The 19636-nt window shown below is 41.5% G+C and overlaps 1 protein-coding gene across 1 annotated transcript; it reads left to right on the top strand.

The window, feature by feature from the left end:
• Positions 1 to 326: 326 nt before the first annotated feature.
• LOC132578547 (cytochrome c) lies at positions 327 to 2631 on the top strand. Its single transcript, XM_060248668.1, has 2 exons — positions 327 to 814; positions 2212 to 2631. The coding sequence occupies exons 1-2, from the start codon at positions 607 to 609 to the stop codon at positions 2358 to 2360; spliced, it is 357 nt and encodes a 118-aa protein (XP_060104651.1). The 5' UTR covers positions 327 to 606; the 3' UTR covers positions 2361 to 2631.
• The last annotated feature ends 17005 nt before the right edge of the window (positions 2632 to 19636 follow it).

Here is a 19636-nt window from a genome sequence, read left to right as displayed (position 1 = left end):
CCTTTAGGGGTTGGCAGATTAAAGGGACTCCTGTGTCTGAATTCTGATGGTGGGACTCTTGCTTCAAAACCCAATCTTTTGCGTGTTTATTTTAAAGCAAGTCCCATTGAGGTCACTGGAGCTTTATTTCAAATAAATACACAACAGATTGGCTTACAGAGCTTTCTAAGGGTCCTATTAGCTGTGTTGCAGGATGGATGGAAAACCCACAACTATTGCTTTAGCAGTATGTAATTCACCTCTTGATCTGTACTCAATTGCACCCTCTTGCGTATGGAGACAATTATGGTATTTTGAGCTGGGCAGAAATTAATACCTTGTCTTGTGTGGGCAGGTGCATTTAGAGTTACTGAGACTTCAGCACATATCTTTCTTGGTTCAAATAAAATGTTTGTACATTTTGTTCTAGAGTGCACTTTGCCTATAATCAGTGAAACATGTAAAACTGAAAAACAAATACTTGATTTCAGGGACTTCATATTAAAACTTACTATAGTCTTTTTCTGTATGTGTTGTAAAGTTTTTCAGATAAGTGTACACAGTTTTGCATTCCTGCCCCAGTTAAGGTAGGCCTCAGATGAATTCCACCACCCTTGGAAATCTTGTATGTCTCTGATATCTTTTTTCCCCCCATCAGTACTGACAATGGGAGACGCTGAAAAGGGCAAGAAGATCTTTGTTCAGAAATGTGCACAATGTCATACAGTTGAAAAAGGAGGCAAGCACAAGACTGGGCCGAATCTGCATGGGTTAATCGGCCGAAAGACTGGTCAATCTGAAGGCTTTTCCTACACAGAAGCCAACAAAAGCAAAGGTAAAATGGAACTGTTGCATCATCCTTTCAGAATCAGGCACATCAGTATGTTATGAAGCATCTAAGAACCTGTTAGTGGGGAAAAGAACATGAGAGCAGATAACTTCTCATAAGCAACGGAATAGCTCCAGCACAATGGAATGCCTTTTCCAGTGGTCAGGGCATGCATGTGTGAGTTTATTTGTTTAGTACTCTTTTATGACACGTGTTCTTCAAAGCATTCAGGGCATTCTGATGATAAAATGGAGAGAAGCATGTTGTACAATAATCTTGTAAGGTTAGGCTGAGAAGGGAAGTGACTGGTCCAAGGTCATTCCAACAAGCTTAATGGAAAAGAGGATTGGATTTTCCAGGCCCCCATACTACCACACAGCACTGGTTCCTGCACCATCCTAGGTCTTCCTCATTCAATAAATTGTGATTTGCCACAGTTTTAATCCTTCATATGCCGTTCTTCCCATATTTAACCGCCATCTAACTCTCTGCTTCTCTGGTACAGCCTCCTTACAGCTTTCTCTTCTTTGTGGTATTTCACAGCTGCCATTTGGTCTTGTTGCAACCCAAAGTAAATTTGTTTTTTTTCATGTATTCCTTGCCCTTCCATGCTAGCTAGTGAAATATCTTGGTGTTGACACGGTGATTGCACACACTTGGCAAACATCAAGACTTTTGCTGTCATTTTGAAAACTAGGATTTTTAAAAATGAGAATTGGATGTGTTAGAGGAAGAATTAATTTCTTTTGGAATGTATGGAACAAGCTGATGAGTATTTGTGATTGTTGTTGAATATGTGGTACAGTATATTATGCATAAAAACACCACAAAATATTTTTGTTTCATGGCTGATACTTGTAGCATTTATTAAACTTGTATGTGCAACTAAAATTCTGAAATTGCTGTATTACTGCATCAGTTCAGGATAAAGATACAAGGATTGAGTAATAGAACAAAGTAGGAGTCAAGTGGCATCTTTTAGACCGATGAAGTTTTATTCAGAATGTAAGCTTTCGTATTCATCCATACTACTTCAAATAAGGGGATAGGGTACAGACTGCCTGAAGAAGTATGCATGCATATGAAAGCTTATATTGTGAATAAAACTTGGTCTTAAAGGTTCAGCTTGACACCTACTTTCTTCTACTGCTTCAGACCAACATGGCTGCCCACTTGGATCTATCTACAAGGTTTGAGTAAGACATTTTAAAAATTAAAGTGCCCTTGGTCAGCTCCAGTAACTATAACCCCAGTCCCTGAACTGTAAAAATTACATAGGGTTTTTGGTTTAATAAGCTGCAGTTTAACCATTTTCTAGAGCTGGCATTCTTTGCTTGATTTATCCGAAACTGCTGTTTGACTTTGTTCATTTTTATGATGTTATTACGATCATTGTTTTCTAGGAATAATCTGGGGGGAAGATACGCTGATGGAGTACTTGGAAAACCCAAAGAAGTATATTCCAGGGACTAAGATGATCTTTGCTGGCATTAAGAAGAAGGGGGAAAGGGCAGATCTAATAGCATACCTTAAGGAAGCCACTGCTAAGTAGAGTAATGGTTATCTGCTGCCTTATTTATTTCACTAAAAAAATGGAAATGACTCTCTGTGATGAGATTGGTTTTTAAACTTTCTATTTTTACATACATGGTATCTGCTAAATCTTTCTCGTCAGCCAGAGAGAGAGCTTTGATCGTGGATGATTTATTCAAACATATGTACTTGTGTCATAATGTATAGAAATGTGTAATTGGGCTTGAATGAGTACAGTCAGGATGGCTGTCTGAAATGTATCATGAAATTAAAAAGAAACCCTCAATGTTCTTTTCTGTTTTTTATCAATGCGTTCAGGTGCATCTGAAGCAAAAGCTTCAGGAAGATGAGATTTGCCTGGTTTTGTATACCTTGTTTCAGCTATTAAGTAGTTGCACATGAAAAGCCACATTACTTACATGTATGAGCTTGTTAGATTTCATTGTAGTTGAGCGTACACACACAAGTGGTTTAAAGCTGTCATAAAATGTTCTGTATTCAAGAAGGCACCTGAAACAGGGCAATGAACAAACACCTACTAGAACCAAATACTCCATCACCAAGTATCCTGTGATTTAAAAGTTTTAACTAGTTCCTGAACATTTAAATGGCTTATTAGGATTACAAATTGGTTTAAGTGTTACTACCTCTTGATACCTAAATTATATATGTATCTATTAGATAGGAGTGGGAGGAAGATAATATATAAAATATGAAACAAGGGCGAACAAAATCCATTGCATATAATAATGGGTTTAATTGAAGCTGGTAATTTGACTGAGTAGCTTAAGAACTGTATATGTAGCTTGTCAAATGTATTTCTGCTCATTTCAAAAACCATGCATTAAGAAAGACATAAAGACTCCATTGTGCCTGGTTATAGCCATAGCTTATTTTTAATATTTGTTTGCGCAGTGATAGGTTGAGTTGTTAACTGGAAAGCCTAAATTCTCAAATACGCTACAGGTATAAATTGTACTATTAGAATGAATGAGTTTTCCATGTAACATTGCTTCTAATCTAAAAATAATTGTGAGCATTAAATTTTTTCCCCCAAATTGAAAAGGATATTGAATGTTTGGAATTATTCATCTGTAGTATAGTACTGGGGAAAGACTGGTTAAATAGCAATTGAAAGAAAGTTTTGTTGGAGCAATTATAAGGTACCAGTGGACTGATATTTTGAGGTGATATAAACTGATAAAGGATTTTTAGTTGCTTAGCAGTCATCTTTTACCTGGTTAGTTCATCAGTTCAGTTGTACAGATCCCAATAATGATGGTATCTTTTTGAGGATTCCTGCAGGAATCAGAAGGTTTATAAGAAATAACCATTCTTGTTTGGAAAACAACAACAAATAATGTGGAATAGAAAGAAGCCCAATTAAGCTCTCATTGTCTCTGAAAGCACTCTGGAAAAAGATAACCAGTAAACTCAAGACATTCAGAGAAAATAGTTTTGCCTTGCATAATAGAAGACCACAGATTTATACCCTGCCCTTCTCTCTGAATCAGAGTCTCAGAGTGGCTTACAATCTCCTTTATGTTCTTCCCCCACAACAGACACGCTGTGAGGTTGCTGGAGCTGAGAGAGCTCTCAAAGCAGCTGCCCTTTCAAGCAAAACAACTGCAAGGGCTATGGCTGACCCAAGGCCATTTCAGCAGCAGCAAGTGGAGGAGTGGGGAATCAAACCTGGTTCTCCTAGATAAGAGTCTACACACTTAACCACTATGCCAGACTTCCTAATTTGGTGAGGATCTGAATAAATTTAGAGGAATGTTAGAAAGGAGTCCATGATTAGATCAGAGAAGTCCAAGATGGGTGGAACATCCTGGAAAAGAAGTCAGTGAACATAATTGCAAACAATGCCAGTGAGAACAATGGGAGACAGCTAAATGTGTGTGGCTGCATGAAAAGCTAGGTGATGAACTGAACATCAAAAACGACATAAGGAATGGGAGGGAAGACCAGGGCATTAGGGATTTCTACACATGAGTAGCCTGGGCTTTCAGGGACTGGGAAGGCTACAGCTCCAAGTGAGCTAAGGTTGGCAAGGAATGACTTTTTGCAGGTACATTCAAAGGAAAAGGAAGGAACGGCAGGCTCAATGAGGATATGTAAAATGTTCAATTTCTACTTTGTCTCCACCTCCAAATGAAGAACTGTATAGAGCCTAGCAAAAGGTGCGTAAATGATAAGGGAACAGGATTGCAGCTTTAGATACTGAGTTAAAAGATACCTGGCTACCCTAAATGAATTCAAGTAATGAATTGTGTCCTAAAGGAGCCAGCTGATGTGCTGCCAGTACCTCAGTCTGGCATCTCAAATTCTGAAGGATAGGTGAGGTTCCACAAGACTACAAATAGGCAAGTGCTGTCCAGTTCTTCAAAAAGGCTCAGGGAATCTACTAGCCAGTCTTTCATAATTCTGTAACCATTTATGATGCCTTATAGAATGAAGGGAGGGGCATATCATGGGGGAGAGCAAAGGGAGTTAAAGAAGGAGCAGAAGAGGGATCTGAGGAGCAAAGGTGTGGAGATGAAAGCAAGCAGACATTGAAAGCTGGTAAATTCAAAATTGTATTGATCATCTCAGCCCAGTTTTCCAGCTTCACAAAATTCACCAGAAACACAAAAGTTCTGCATTTAAGCAAAAAGAATCATAAGCACAAGCATAGGATGGGGGAGAACTGAATTGGCAGTAGTACGCATAAAAAGAATCTCAGGACTACAAACAAAAGCTGAAGATGAGTCAGCAACATGATGCAGTTCCAAAGAAAGTGTAATATGATGTTAATATGCTTTAATTGAAGTATACTATACAAGTTAACAGTTTCACTCTTCCGTGTTAGTCCTCATCTGGAACATTTGCACACTGCAGATTGACAGGGATGTACACAGACTGGAATGGGTTTAGAGGAGGGCAAAAAAGACATTCAGTCCAGATGGGTAGCCATGTTATTCTGAAAGGGGTCCAGTGACAACTTGAACACTAAAAATTAGTTCTGACTTGTGAAAATATATGCAGGAATCAATTTTGTTACTTTCTGTGAAGAGGCTGAAACTGGATATGTTTAGAAAATGAGGGCAAAGACTTATTCTTTGCAGTTTCAAAGAGGAAAGCTAGGTTTATTGGGTTTTGGTAACAAGAGGCTAGATTACAGTTAAATGTTGGGGAAAACTTTTTAATAGCAGGAGCTGTTCAATAGTGGAATCAGTTACCTGAGGAGAGGCATTCCCTCTCTGAGGGCTTCAAGCAAAGACTTAATCCATAATTAAAGATAGCTTTGTCTTTTTCCAGTTAATTGCAATGTTGCTGTAAGTAAGCAGCAGTTTGCAGCTGTAAGTAAGCTAAGATTCACTTCCAGATATGGTTTGCCAGATAATCCTTTCAAATTACACAGAAATGTTATTGTAGGAGCAGCAACCAGCAAGCATCCTGTCAAGTCATACATTCAAATAATCATTTGCCAAAAGTTTTGAGTTGGAGGAAAAATTTTGTAAAAAAATCAAAATACATAAAATGACTTGCATGACATCAACATATATCCAAAGAATCAATATAATTTTAAGCAAACAACATGATGGGGTTTTTTTAAATTAGCTGTTCCAAGAAAGACTTGCTTTCTGAAGATGGTTAATTGGAAATATTGCTTTTAATGATGCCAGGAATTTGATTAGATCATTGATTGTTCAATAGGACCACAAGAGGGAGCCAAAGTACTGGAAAAGGGTGGAAGAAGGAGCGCTGTGTCAAGGGATGCTTCAGCATTTGTTATTTTTTTCCCCACAAGGAAAGTACTTAGTGCAAATAAGGATGAAGAACACATGTAGACCTTCAACTGCCCATTTCACTACCTACACACAAGTTTCGGAATTGTGACTGGCTTCCTGACACATTATACATCCATGATGTATTTCTGCAACAGTGCAATCCTATTTAGATCTTATCCAGTCCAAGGGTGTGGGTTTTGATGTGTTTAAATTTGAATAATTCTGCATAGAACTGAACTATAAAAACACAATAACGTGACAGGGTGCGACAGCCATAGATCGTCAAGAAAGAAGAAAATTGATAAAGAGGCTGCTCGGTCAGAAAGGAAGGAAAAACGGAAAATCCTGCATTTCAGTGAGGGAACAGGGCTAGGTTGTAACACCAAAAGGAAAAAAAGTACTGCAATAATTTAAAATACACATAAATATTCACATCAGTCTCTTACCCTGCTAGCTTACAAAGGAAAATTCTTTTGGGGAAGGCAGGACCCTGAATCGCAACAGGAATACTCAGTCTGCATGTGAGCACTCGCCATTTGTACAATTTATGCTTGTGCTTCATTAGGTGAGCACAAGCAGGATCAAGTGCTTGCTGTTTCCTTTGCCTATAGAGAAGAAAACAGAAGATAACTCAAACATTCAATTATTTGTTCATTCACTTTCTTCCTGAAACTCAAGGCAGATTTGCAGTATATAAGCAGTGCAATCAGACAGCATAAAACAACCAACGAGCAATGCAGTATGACTACGATTATAGAATTAGAGAGCAATGTGAACAACAAACTAAGGCATATATACTACAAATAGTACAGAAAGAGGATTACAAGATATAGACAATGCCATAAACGCAGGTGATACAATAATCATTGCAGTGGATGATTCCGCTATAAGGGTGCCCTCCTGAGCTGTTCATTCTACTACAGTTCTAATCTCTCTTCAAAAACACCTTCTGAACATTACAGTTTTTCACATGCTGTTGAATGATATGCATGGGAGCCTGACGTCAGGCAGGCTTTTCTACATGGTGGGAGATACCACATCCACCAATCTTGCCCATTTGCAGGGTGGCACCCTTAGAAGGCTTTGGTCAGATAAGGGAAGCTGTCATGGCAGAACAGGAGAGATGATCCTGCCAGTATGTGATCATTAGAGGCTTTGTAGGTAATAACCGGAACTAGAGATGGGCACGAATCAGCTCACAAAACAAAGCTCATCATGAGTTTTGGGCAATTTGTGGTTCATGAAGTGAAGTTCACAGCAGGGCAACCAGTACAAACATTTCATAATTTTCATTCTGTTTTTCCTGGTGGTTCATGCTGGTTCGTGAATAGATACTTTTCTAGACAGTCTCCACTCACGCTGTTTACAAAATTCCAAGGCAATGGGGGGGGGGCATTCGCCAGCCTTGGAAACACCAATAAGAGCCCTCCAAAGCTTAACAATCACTGTGGCTACCAATAACAGAGTTCCCAAGTTACAATGAACAGTCAATTCATGTACAGTGCACACGTGATTGTTCTTTATATATACATTGAGTAATTCTCATATTATGTTCAATGTATTGGAAGAGAGGGACTTGGCACTGTTTCTTAACCTCAGACTCTGGAGTGTGTGTTAAAAGAGATAGGCAAACTGGGCTTCTTTCCTGTTTACCCTTCTACTTCTATCACTTTGATTTGTAGATTGATAACACAGGTAAATTTCCTCCCTCCCTCCATCACTCTCTCTCTCATACACACACACACACACACACACACAAAGAAGGAGCACATTGCTATCTCCTTTGGCACAATGGAGTCAGGACGCCTCAGTATCTGCTCCAGTCCTAGGTAGTTATATGGACTCTATCTCTAAGCTTTATTATCTAGAATGTAGTTCCTAAATAAAAGAACTGTTATTAGTCTTGAAACTGACAAGTGGCTCTGAGAAACTTTGTAACGCTGCCAGCATAAAGAGAACAAAGAGCTCCCACCGTGTGCAGCCTAAATGCACTCTGCTAAATTGAGACAGGATACTGGATTAACTATATCAGTTATTCCCAATCCCAACCCCATGCATACACAGCTGAATGGGTGGTTGAAACCCCGCATTTATCCAGGTACTGATCCCTGATTTCATTAGTAAAATCAACATGTGCTGGATCTTTCAAAGAAGGAAAGGTCCCCTGTGCAAGCACCAGTCATTTCCAACTCTGGAGTGATGTTGCTTTCACAACGTTTTCACAGCAGACTTTTTACGGGGTGGTTTGCCATTGCCTTCCCCAGTCATCTACACTTCCCCCTCCAGCAAGCTGGCTACTCATTTTACCAACGTTGGAAGGATGGAAGGCTGAGTCAACCTCGAGCCGGCTACCTGAAAACCCAGCTTCTGCTGGGAATCGAACAGGTCGTGAGCAGAGCTTTGGACTGCAGTACTGCAGCTTTAACACTCTACACCACGGGGCTCTTTGTTTCAAAGAAAGGAAAGGTCCCCTGTGTAACCACCAGTCGTTTGTGACTCTGGGGTGACGTTGCTTTCATGTTTTCACGGCAGACTTTTTACGGGGTGGTTTGCCATTGCCTTCCCCAGTCTTTTACACTTTCTCCCCAGCAAGCTGGGTACTCATTTTACCAACCTCGGAAGGATGGAAGGCTGAGTCAACCTTGGGCCGGCTACCTGAATCCAGCTTCCACCAGAATCAAACTCAGATCGTGAGCAGAGAGTTCAGATCACAGGACTGCAGTACTGCTGCTTTACCACTCTGCACCACGGGGCCACTAGTTTCAAAGAAACAGGTGTAAAAATCTACATGCCGGTTGTAAATGAAGTCACTACAACATTTGAACAGGGCTCAAGCTTGTCAGTTTTAGGTAACTCCTGTCTGTTTTAAGTATAATGGATAAAAAAAAATTAAACAGGAACAATTAAGGCTGATTATGTAATTCTTATATTAGCAATGGCCACTGGCCAACTTTCTTCAGCTTGGAAGCAAGCCAGTCTCTGCCCACTTCAGTTGCTTAGGAACCAGAGCCAATTCTGTTCCAACAGCTGTCCCTCTTGGCAATTATGCACTGGCCTCTGGAACATCCTCTTTTTTGTGCTGGGAGGGTTATTTGCAACACCACTTATGCAGCATGAGAGAGAAACAAGAAGTGGGAGTGTCACCAATAGCTCACCTCTGGCTTATATTGGATCAGTGGTTAGGCTACTCATTTGGTGATATATACACAGCTAGAAATACTGGCTGCAATGGACAAGCAGTAAGTGGGATGTTGCCTCTAGTGGGATCTGGAAGAACAACAGTTCTTCCAGCAGAATTTGTTCTTGTGCAGTATTTCATTTTCCTTTTTTTGTGCAGGTGCATGGAAGAGCACGGGCAAAATGTGAGCTATATTTCCTTCTGCAGGAAATTGCTTGGCTGCAAAGGTACCATTTTTCATTCCTTTGCTCTGGGTGTTAATTGTTTATATTACACATTAATAAATAGCTAGTCAAAGTATAGTGTGACTGTTGCTTGCACATATTGAATGACATTTTGTGGGGCCTCAGGCTTTTGTGAAATGCTGAACTCCCAAGATCCCTAATGAGAGACCATGATAGAATTACTGCAGGCTCAGCATTCTCCTTTAGATTTCTGCTCTGGATCTAGTATTCACCTATGTGACTCTATGACTCCATTTGCTTACTGTTCTGTGCAGCAGATGAACCAACAAGAAAGAAAAAGGAGAACTTTCTGCCACAAATCAAAGATTTGCATTAATGTAAATATGAAAAATAATCCAGGATATTTATTGAATACATACAAAATTATAACTTTGTATTACCCACATGTCTGTTTGAATTTAAGAGTCAATTCCGCTGGGAGACGTCTGCATAGGATCTTGGTTGTTTATTATGAATACCAACTATTACAGGAACAGTTCTAGGATTTGGAGACTCCCCCCCCCCAGGTAAAGAGTGCTCAGAAACCCCCTGCCCACATCACACCCCCTTCCTGGGCCCCCATCCACATATCCCCAGCTGCCTATGGGACCTTACTCCCATGCTAGATTTGCTAGCCTCCAAGAAGGGCCAAGTAGGGACAGAGATCAGTTCCCCTGGAGAAAATGGGTGCTTTTGAGGGTGGACTGAGGCCCCTCCAATGGCTAGATCTCACCCTCCCCAGGCACCACCCCTAAATCTCCCAAGAATTTCACAATTTGGAGTTGGCAACCCTATCCCTGCCTGTCAGGGTGATGCACAGCTGGGGGGAGGGATAAGCAGCAGTGGGCCCAGCCAGAAGACCTGGCAGCTGCTAAACCTTAGGATATGCTGACACCAGCCCTGAACCTTTATATTCCAGCTCTCTGGTTTGATTCTGTAACAATACATCCATTAGCTAGTCTTCTAGTAAACCCTTGAAAACAAGGGAAAGCACAAACTGAGTGTTATTCATTTCCCAGCAGGGTGTTTCATTTAAAAAGGTCATCTTGTATGGAAACATTATGAAGTTTAGACCATCATCTCTCTGAAGGTGTTAGAAGGGCAGAGAGAAAAGAACATGCCTTTTAAATCTAGCGTAACAGGAACTAGAGCAGATGAGTGAAAGCGCAACAGGGAGGGAGACAGCGGTTTTACTAGCAGTTGCATTTCATTGATAAATTATAAACAGTTGGCCCTCTGGGGTCTATTTTTTTCAGCTGAAAGAATTACCTTTGACAGAATCCCATATTTTTCTGTCTAAGGCATAGTTCTAAACACTCTTTCTAGGGATTCAAAATACACATTCTAAAAATATTTTAAAAACACAAAAGGGCTAAGTACAAAGCAGGAAGACCCATTTTAAAGAGCAAAACTGACTGGAGGTTGAAAGATCAGTTCATTCCCTGCATGGCTCTGAGGCTGTTTGAGCCTCCATTTTGCATTTCATAGATGGACAGAGATTAGGGTTGCCAATCCCCAGGTGGAGGCAGGGGATCCCCTGATTTGGAGATCTTCCCCCTGCTTCAGGATTATCAGAAAGCTGATGGGGGGGGGGGTTTGAATATCCACTGGCCACCCCATAATATCCTATGGAAACTAATATAATGAAGAATCGATCCAAGGGTATTTGGGGCTCTGAGAGTGTTGGATTTTTTAGGTAGAAGCACCAAATTTTCTGCATAGCATCTGGTGCCTCTCCTCAAAACCCCTCCAAGTTTCAAAAAGGTTGGACCAGGGGACCAATTCTATGAGCCCCAAAAGAAGGTGCACCATCCTCCATTATTTCCAGTAAAGAGAAGGCATTTAAAAGGAGCACAGTCTCTTTAAATGTGATGGCTGGAACTCTCTTCGGAATTCAGTTGTGTTTGTCACAACCTTGCTCCTGGCTCCACCCCCCAAAGTCTCCTGTCTCCGTCCCCAAAGTCCCCAGATATTTCCTGAGTCAGACCTGGCAACCCTAACAGAGATTTGTGATAATCATAACTGTGTTTCCCTTTAAAATCCCATGGAATTCAGTGGAACTGACTCGGGAATAAACATACTATTTCTAGTAATCTTGCTGCACAGGGCTTTTGTAATGCAAAGCTCTCCCATGGAGTGGTGTGAGTCTAAGACGGAACTTGTGATACGTGACTGTTCCATGCTCTAACAGTTTCTTAAAACAGTAAATGTCATTCCAGAGCCAGCAGCTTGTATACATCCAACAGCTTTGCTATCAGTAAGACAAGCATTAGAACTGGCAGGACCCTCTCTTTTCTCTGACAGAGCCAGTGTCAGAGTTTTGAACTTGTGAAGAGCAACGAAACACTTTGGCTGACAAGACGTAGTATTTGGAAGATTAACAGCGCAGTCCTAAGCATAGTTACATCCAAGGCTTTTTAAAACATGAACATGAAACTGAGCTTTGTATCAACACTGTATCAACAATGTAGAATTAACACAAAAATCTGAAAAGCCAAGTTCCAAATACTAAACGTCCTCCCTGTTGCATAGAGAGCCACAGCCAGAAATGTGGTGAGGAGTTGTAAGGCAGGCAATCATTGCAGAACCACCAAAGAATAAATGTGGAGCTTTCTCTGTTCCAAGTTATTTAATTGTCTGTAAGTCTAGCATAGTCAATGGAGGGTGCTCCTAAGCAGGGCTTTTTTTTAGCAGGAATGCAGTTCTGGCTGGCTTGGCATCAGGGGTGTGTGGCCTAATATGCAAATGAGCTCCAACTGGGCTTTTTCTACAAAAAAAGCCCTGCTCCTAAGTCAGAACACTCAAGAACGGGATTGAGTTTATTTCCTGACACACAATTTGGTGGAAACCCAGCTGCACACTTTTCCTTCCATCTCCATAATAGGAGGATTTTCTTTTTTATGAAAGATGAGAAAGGGAGGAAGCATGGCTTATCTCTCCAGGGACCAAGATCTCCCACTGATTCCCCTGTGGCTATAGCCCTGTTTATGAATACAGCATGTGATGTTTTATCGCTCTCTGTTCTGGCAATGAGTATTCTTGCCTATAAAGCAGCATCAACACAACTGGGATTTCTTCCATTACCTTTTTGTTATGTTAATGAAGTTCAGACTCTTCCAGCTTCAAATAAGAAATTGTTATTTTTAATAGTATTGATTTCTTTTATAGGATTCATAAACTGCTTTTCAACTAAAGTTTGACACACACGCACGCAAGTTGTAGCCATCATTTTACAGATTTTAACTTTCTTGGCTACTTGCCAGAGCTGCAAAACAGAAAGCCCTTTTAGGAGAAAGACAGCTTAAATAAATAAAGCCAGGAAGCATTCTTGTGTCCAAACAAGGGTTCATTTGTATGCATGAACTTGTATGGAACACACCACCAGTGTGTCACTCTGGGTGAATACCCATGGATCATCAGTAGCTGAAACCGTTGTCAGAGCCAATTCAGGAATTTAAATGTAAATGACAGTCAAAACACTGGAGCAAGACAGAAGTGATGGCACAATGTAATGTAGATGATCACTTTTGAAAGCGCAACATTACTGGATCTTTTGCCCAGTAATTGCCTTGAATTCTCTTCAGTGTCTGACTGGTTTCCACTTCTCCTTCTCCCTTCCAGTCTGAGGCTTTGTCCAGTGTAGTATATAGTGCCTCCTGTGTTTTGCTGCCTTCCTTATGTTTGCCAATCCCTATCTCCTTTCTTCCCTACTTCCTGCCTGAAACCTTGCCTTTCTCTCTTCCTACAACTCTTACTCCTGCCTAAATTGTTAATCTGCACTTCCTTTGTTGGATGAGGAATTTGCCCGGTCTCTCCACTGTGGCTCAGTAATAGAGCAGCTGTTTGGAATGCAGAAGGTTTCAGATTCATCTCTAGCTAAAAGGATCAAGTGGTATGTGTGTGAAAGACCTCCATCTGAAACCCTGGAGAGCTACTACCAGTTGGAGTAGACAGTACTGACATTGATGGACCAGTGTGGTCCGATTCATTAGAAGGCAGCTTCAGGTGTCCATGTGTGTTCACTTGCAACTATAGCAGCCTGTACTCTACTAAGGGCCTGCTGTGTAAAGGAAATAACAGTGCATGTATTTTGATGCACCACAGATGCTAATGCATGCACTGTTTGCTGCAGATTACTTTTTCTTTTCATAAAAGATTCATGAAGTTTGTTGATGGTACTTGGTTGAATGTTGTCAAGGAAACACTGTACTGGTCTACTAGCTATCACTGTTCAGTTGAGCTGGCCAATCTGGCGTAAAACTCATCTTTCCCCCTCAGTGGGGCAACTGCCTCTCACACAGACTGTGCCCATATACAGGGTAATTGTTTAATTAGCTCTTACTTGGTAGAAGACTTCAGATACCAGAGAAGTAAACTGTTCAATGATAGTCTTATGATTATCTTACATTGAGGATTCCATTTGGTATATGGGCATAGGGGGTAGCCCAATTTATCTATTCCCACCCTACCCCCAAGAAATGGCCTACATTGCTGATTTTACTACAAATAATTATAAGAATGCCTGCAAAATAATATATACCATACAAGATGAAAGACTTGCAGTTCTTTAAATTCTGGTTTGCTGTTGTTTAGTGTTAGTTTCTGTGTTATGCTGGGGGAGGAGGAATTCCTATCTGTGCTATTGCAGTATAAGTTGTGAGCAACACCTGCGGTGTAAAGAGCTTGCAATAGAGCTGGCAATAGAGATGAACCACAGGGGGTTGGGAGGTCTTCTAGGTTGTGAGAAGAGACCAAAGGAAATAGGTGGCATAGTCAAGGGGGGAACTTCAAAGAAAGCATTAGCCCAGCTGTGAAGCCATAGGCAGTCAGGTTCTCCGGTGGTGGGCCCTAGAGAACAAAGAACAGGGGGTGCTGAAGGCTGCATATTCCTCTACCTGGAACTGAAACAACAGCCTAAAGGCCTACTCATGAGTATGAAGATAGATCCAAGAGGGCAGCCATGTTGGTCTGAAGCAGTTGAACAAAGCAGGAGTCAAGCACCTTTAAGACCAACCAAGTTTTATTGAGAACGTAAGCTTTCATGTGCTCTCTAAGCTCCTCTCCACCTGGGGGAGAGGAGGGGTTGTCAGGCATCCCCACCATTGCTTAGAGAGCACACGAAAGCTTACGTTCTCAATAAAACTTGGTTGGTCTTAAAGATGCTTGACTCCTGCTTTGTTCATGAGTATGAAGGTTTAGAGGAACAGGAAATGAGTTTGAACTGAAAAACTCCTACAACAGGCAGAATAAGGAAGCGGCTGAAGACAGAAGGGGTGACAATGCTGTCTTCTCTTACTGTTGTTAATGAGGGGAAGGATGTGCTGAGGAAGGAAATCCTGACTCGTTCAGTCCGTGTCTTCCCTTTCCAGGGGATGAGATTAGTCACCTGTATCCTGCACATAAAGAGAATTCACACTCCGCCCCCCCACAGTCCCATTCTCCCTCCTGATCTGCACTGTTAGGCTTGCTGTCTGTTCCTCATTTCAAGGGACTGTTCTTTTTAAATAAAAAAATACTCCCTGAAGTTAAGAAAGCATTCTTCCCAGGGTGTGGACAAAGAGGCCTTCAGATCATGGTATGAAAGGTATTTTTCCCTCACCAGGCATGTTGATTTAACATCTAGCATGATGATGAGTTATAGGAAATTGTGATGGAGATTTTGATTGGTCTTTATAAACAGTATGGCATGGCTTTTGGTTTGGGGAACTTTCTTGCCTTGTTATCTCCAGTGACCTCATGTAGCCACCAGAGGGAAATCTTTCTTTTCTACTGATCACCAGATTGGCCTTTTCCAACAAGAGGTCTGTGTGAAACTGCAAAATGAGATTTCAGTAATTACCAAAAGACAAACTGACTTTTTGTATGCTATCCAAGGGCTTAAGTGTTGAAGAACATAGCATAAAGCATGAACAAAAATGTCATGCCTACAAAATGCACAAGCTAAAAATGTTTGACAAAATATTATTTCTAAAAAGTAATCACTCCAAAAAACATTTGACGTAATTTTGAATAAAATACTTACTTTTGAGGGCACAGTTTACTGTGACAAAGACAGTGATTTGTTCTGCATGCCCTAGGATGGTTTTCAGGCACCAGTTTTACATTTAGCAAACAACATTGGTCTTTGCTTTGTTTCCACAGGGCAAGTAGATATCAGGCATGGAATTGATGGTGGAACTTTTGGTGACCCCACATGGTTTTCAAGGCAGTTTGTTATCTCCAGTGACCTTGTGAGGCCACCAGAGGGAAATCTTTGGTTTGCCAATGCCTCTAGCATAGCGCCCCTTGACTTCCTTGGTGGTCTCCCATCCAAATATTAACCAGGGCCTACCCTGCTTAGCTTCCAAGACTAGCTACCCTGGACCATCCAGGTCAGGGCCAGCATAGAATTAGGCACTCCTAATCCCATTGAAATCAATTGATTTAGACAGCCTTAATTCTGTGATGGATTGCAGCCCTAGACAATGCAATACTCTGCACAATTCAAGTGCAACTGAGAATATATCATCATCTGCTTGAAAAATATGCATTTCTTTCTGAGAAAAGGCATTTTAAACAATGAAGTAAACAAATAAACAATGGATGAGGAAGAGATTTATGTACATGCAAATAATTCCAGAAGAGAAGTTGTGTTAGTTTGTTGCGATGGAAAATTAACAGGAGTCAAGTGGCACCTTAAAGACTAAAAATACTTCATTCCAGCATAAGTGTTCTGCAAAAGCTTATGCTAGAACAAAAACTCATCAATCTTCAAGGTGCCCCAAGACTTCTGATTATTTTACTAACACTAGGGTTGCCAGCTCTGGGTTGAGAAACACCTGGAGATTTTGTGAGTGGAACCTGAGGACAATAGGATTGGGGGAGGGGAGGAATCTTTTTGGGATGTAATGCCATAGATTCCACCCTCCAAGGCAGCCATTTTCTCAAAGGGAATGGATCTCTGTCATCTGGTGATCGATTCTAATTCTGGGAGATCTCCCGGCACCACCTGGAGGCTGGTGACCCTAACCGACACTGAAAAGGGCCCTGCTTGTTACTAGTACCACATGAAGCACTTGGATTCTGATTTGTCTTTCCTTCTGAATTAGATTGAATGCAGCTGTTCTGCAAGGGCTGTCTGACCATCATTTGAAGAACTGCATGCAGGAGGAGAATACGCTCAGCATGGAGTAAGACAGAGCAGAACATTTCCCCCTGATGTTTTACCTTTGATATCTCTGGCAAGGTTTTTTATTTTAAATATGTTGGAAGTATTCAAAATGGTATACTTCATATGCCCTCTGAAGTGGTGTTGTCCAGTTTACCTTCTCAGGAATCTATTACTTCATCAGTTAATGGCTCATGTAGAAGGTAGCACATTCAGTCCCTGGTATCTTCACTTAAAATGATCAGGTAGCAGGTGCTTTCTTTGCCTGAGACCCTGGTGAGCTGCTGCCAGTCAGAACAGACAAAACTGGTCTACATTGATCAAGGGTTTGACCTGGAGTAGCCAAGCTTAGCCCAAGCTCACTAGAGCTTGGAAGCTAAACAGAGTCAGCCATGGTCAGGACCTGGATGGGAAACCACCAGTCTTGCCTGAAGCTCCCCATGAATGTGGTTGCCATGAGTCAGTTGCAACTTGATGGCACATTGTTCTTTTTCTTCTTGATGGTATAAGGTAGCTTCATATGTTTATATATGGAGCCAGCCCTAGCCTTTCTCCACTGGAGGGAGACTTGGGAGAAACGAATCACAGGATCCAACCCATGTTCTTGCATTCATGTAAGTGTGTATCAGATAAGCAGAACAGTGAGACAGCAAAAGAAGCTGAGCGAGCCCCATTTTTTCCCTCAGTTTCAATTGTAAGGGACAGGGAGAAAGAAAGGAGTTGTCACACAATACTTCCTTCAAGGAAAAGCCCAGAAAAAGGGAATGAGTGTCTTTAGCTGGATGGGTCTGTGAGGGGGAGGATATAAAAGAAACTCAGGACTACTGACTTCCCAGAACCCCTATATCATCCTCTTTATATTTTCAGTGACATGGGTCATTCTTCCATTTATTCCAGCCTTTGAGTTTTCACATTCAAGTCAAGAATTAGAAGCTGACATGGAATGAAGAATCACACATTCCTGGCAAAATCAGCTTTTTCCTCACTAGTAAAACTATCATTCCTGGGTAAGTGGTGCAGCCAATGACAGGACAGGGTGGTAGTCTCTTGTGGGCGGCATTCCATACAGGGAGGAAGGGTTGCTTCCCATGCATGATGTCCCTATGTAACTGCATAAGGAGCATGATGGGAGACTTCTGCTAACATTGCAGTTGACCAGGAACCATGTGGAGGCATAATTTGTGATATCAGTTTTGCTTCAGAGGGCATTAATGGACTAGTTACGAAGGGCTATGCATAAGATTAAAAACTGAGAATGCTAGCAATCCATTGTGAATTTCAGATTTCTAGACCGCTTGTTTTAAGTCATTTAAATGCCACTTTCTCCAATTAAATGGAACTCAAAGAGGTTTACAAAAAAGCATGCACCAAAAAATAGGCATCACTCAAAACACATTGAAAAAGGAATCTAGGATCACAATACACCACAACAGAGGAACATAAGTGCTTCCATAAGGGATGAAGCCAAAGCATCCTTTTTTACACAGCAGCCTCCAGAAGTCCTACCAGTGGGGCATGAAAGCTAAAGCTTCTCCCTGTTGTTGCCCCCACACTTTGAGTGTTCAAAGAGTTACTACTTCGGTACATAGATATTCCATTTAGTTATTGCAACTAAGAGACGACAATGCATTTGTTTAATCCTCTTTCAAAGTAATCATCATATCTAATTCTGAACAGCTTTTCTACCCTAGAGGTAGATGAAGAAGAAGAATTGCAGATTTATACCCCACCCTTCTCTCTGAATCAGACTCAGAGTGGCTTACAATCTCCTATATCTTCTTCCCCCACAACAGACACCCTGTGAGGTGGGTGGGGTTGAGAGGGCTCTCACAGCAGCTGCCCTTTCAAGGACAACCTCTGCCAGAGCTATGGCTGACCCAAGGCCATTCCAGCAGGTGCAAGTGGAGGAATGGGGAATCAAATAAGAGTCCACGCACTTAACTACTACATCAAACTGGCTGTCCTAGTAGATCATTAAATCCATGGATTAGGGCCACATACAGAGATGGGAGATCTTTCTAAACTTCAAGGAACTTCCAGGTTTGCAGAAAAATCTTACACCGTAAAATCATAAGGGGGGAGGAGAAAATAGGAGAGTTTTAAAATGGCAAGATTTCACATGATATCCTCATGAAATCTCAGCAGTGAACAGGCCAAAATTCATGATAAATTTTAGTCAGCCAGCTCATGACCATCCCTAGCAGCTCGGTGGAAGGAAGGAAAGAAAGAAAATGGTCAAAAGAGGGGCAAAGGAAACGGAAGGGAGCTGAGAAATAAGGAAAAACAGAAAAGCTGCGGGAGGGAGGGGAGGGAGGGATGAGGCAGGTTAGTGGAAGTAGGGAAGGAACCAGAAAAGGAGTGAAGCTGTGAGGAGTGTGAGATTGGCCCAGGTGGGTGTCCTCCTAATACATAATTCCACGAAGGCTATGCCACCACAAAGAAAACACCATGACCTGGATGGGACAGATATAATAGTTTGAGTGGAGGAACAGATAGCACAGCTGAGAGGAACAAAACTGGCACACACAACAAGGTGGTTCTTAATGTATATGTGATAGTATATGCTTACTGAGTAAACATGGGAGCTATACATGGGCCGAGGTCAGACGCACATAAACTGACAAGATGGGCATGGATGAAAGCCAGATGCATGTCGGATTTTATGCGGTTGTCCAAACATCAGCATCTGGCAATGGTCGTTGGCTTGTTCATGTGCCGAACTGCCACGACTGAGACGCGGACTTTTTTGATAGTACATTAAATCCAGAATAAGAATGCTTCCGACGACTCCCGCGCATACTTTCTATGTTTGAACGCTCCATTGTAGCCAACTCGTCACAAGTGCACATTTGCTTCAGTGCGAGAGCCCACTCCAAATGATATCATTGCGCCAGCAATTGTTGACTCAGCCTTCCAACCTTCCGAGGTCGGTAAAATATGTACCCAGCTTGCTGGGGAGGGGGAAGTATAATG

Source organism: Heteronotia binoei, chromosome 10 (assembly GCF_032191835.1).
Source record: "Heteronotia binoei isolate CCM8104 ecotype False Entrance Well chromosome 10, APGP_CSIRO_Hbin_v1, whole genome shotgun sequence".
Taxonomy (NCBI): domain Eukaryota; kingdom Metazoa; phylum Chordata; class Lepidosauria; order Squamata; family Gekkonidae; genus Heteronotia; species Heteronotia binoei.
This window is presented reverse-complemented; position numbering and strand designations above follow the sequence as displayed.

Excerpts from the sequence above, each read along its gene's own strand:
- LOC132578547 (XM_060248668.1), top strand. The coding sequence starts at position 607 with ATGTCTCTGATATCTTTTTTCCCCCCATCAGTACTGACAATGGGAGAC. Across the intron at positions 815-2,211 it reads AGAAGCCAACAAAAGCAAAG|GAATAATCTGGGGGGAAGAT; the intron begins GTAAAATGGAAC and ends ATTGTTTTCTAG.